The 1,281-nt window shown below is 45.1% G+C and overlaps 1 protein-coding gene across 1 annotated transcript; it reads left to right on the top strand.

Moving 5' to 3' along the window:
- Positions 1 to 252: 252 nt before the first annotated feature.
- Positions 253 to 618, top strand: T265_12211 (hypothetical protein; the record flags this gene model as incomplete). Its single annotated transcript, XM_009179362.1, has 1 exon — positions 253 to 618. The coding sequence occupies one exon, from the start codon at positions 253 to 255 to the stop codon at positions 616 to 618; it is 366 nt and encodes a 121-aa protein (XP_009177626.1).
- Positions 619 to 1,281: the final 663 nt, after the last annotated feature.

Genomic DNA, 1,281 nt, shown 5'->3' with positions numbered 1-1,281 from the left:
CGTGAAGTAATGGACAGGTGGTTTGGCCTCGTTAAGGTTTCCTAGCACTGCCGACTCCACTTGCATACGTTATATAGGCAGTCCAGGTCAATTGCCGGAAGTATATCTAAGGCGGAAATTTCAAGCTACACTCTTCTCACTTTTAAACCAGAATATGGTATCAAGAATATCTAGTTTGTGGTGCTTTCCACCGTTGTTGCCATCGTTCATTCTACCGTTACTTGCGTATTACAGGCGGCTGAAACGGACAAGATGTTGGCCAAACGCTTCGAACAAGATTTACCGATGTTTGAACTACTTAGTAAATCGAACGATGAGATTCTGGCTGCGATTCGTGGAGAAAGCGCGGTTTCTGCCAGTTCACCTACTGGGAATGAAGCTGCTCGAGAGGCTTTAGCGAGAACATGCAGCCAAATCGAATCGCTCAAAGCCGATCGAAACAGCCTAACCGACCAGATGAATGCCATGAAACTCTCGGAGGACTTCTGTAAGTGCTTCCAACTCCCTCCCAGTTACTTACCTGCTACTGTGTTTGATGCATTCTTCATCTCGGATTACCTCCTGTGTTTGTGGTTCTTTATGGGCAACTTTGATCCTCTTAGATGGGTTGCTGTTTGACATTTCAATTCACTACCCCCCCTAGCAATAGGATATTTCCATGTGTGTGATAGGCTGAGAACGTGGTGAACTTGTAGTAAGCGTCCGTATGGGTAGATCGGTTTTGCATTCGCTTCACTCTCGTTTGAACAGCTCTTCTGTTTTGGTGCAATCATTCTAATGGACCCACACCAAAGAGAGGGAGTACCGAAATTAAGCTTCGCTCTTGACCAAGGATATTTACCTCTGGTGGTCTCTAATAAGAATGAAACTCGAGTCCAGTGCCTGTTCTCCTTGCTGTGAACTTGCCATACATTTACGCTAGGAATGAAGGAAGACTGTTTAAACGAGACTGATGCGACTGCGATTTCTAAATTTCTCGCAATCACCTAAAAGTGATCAAAGTTGTTCAGCATGTTTCAAGTGTCTGAGATGCTGTCTGACTTAGTAGTCCTGACAGGCGGGCCTGTCTAAACTGACCTTAAGCTACTGCCTAACAGTCGGTTCATGCTAAACATCATGTTATGATACTTTCGAACTTGTAGAAGCCAACAGTAATCATGGTCGTTGTCAGCACTACACATCCGACTCTCGGTTAACAGAAGGGCCTGATGACATACATCCTTTTCCAGGTCGCCAACGATCACAAGTCTATCATCTATACTCGATCGTCCGAGGGTTGAA

This window comes from Opisthorchis viverrini, assembly GCF_000715545.1.
Source record: "Opisthorchis viverrini unplaced genomic scaffold opera_v5_2067, whole genome shotgun sequence".
NCBI lineage: Eukaryota > Metazoa > Platyhelminthes > Trematoda > Opisthorchiida > Opisthorchiidae > Opisthorchis > Opisthorchis viverrini.
This window is presented reverse-complemented; position numbering and strand designations above follow the sequence as displayed.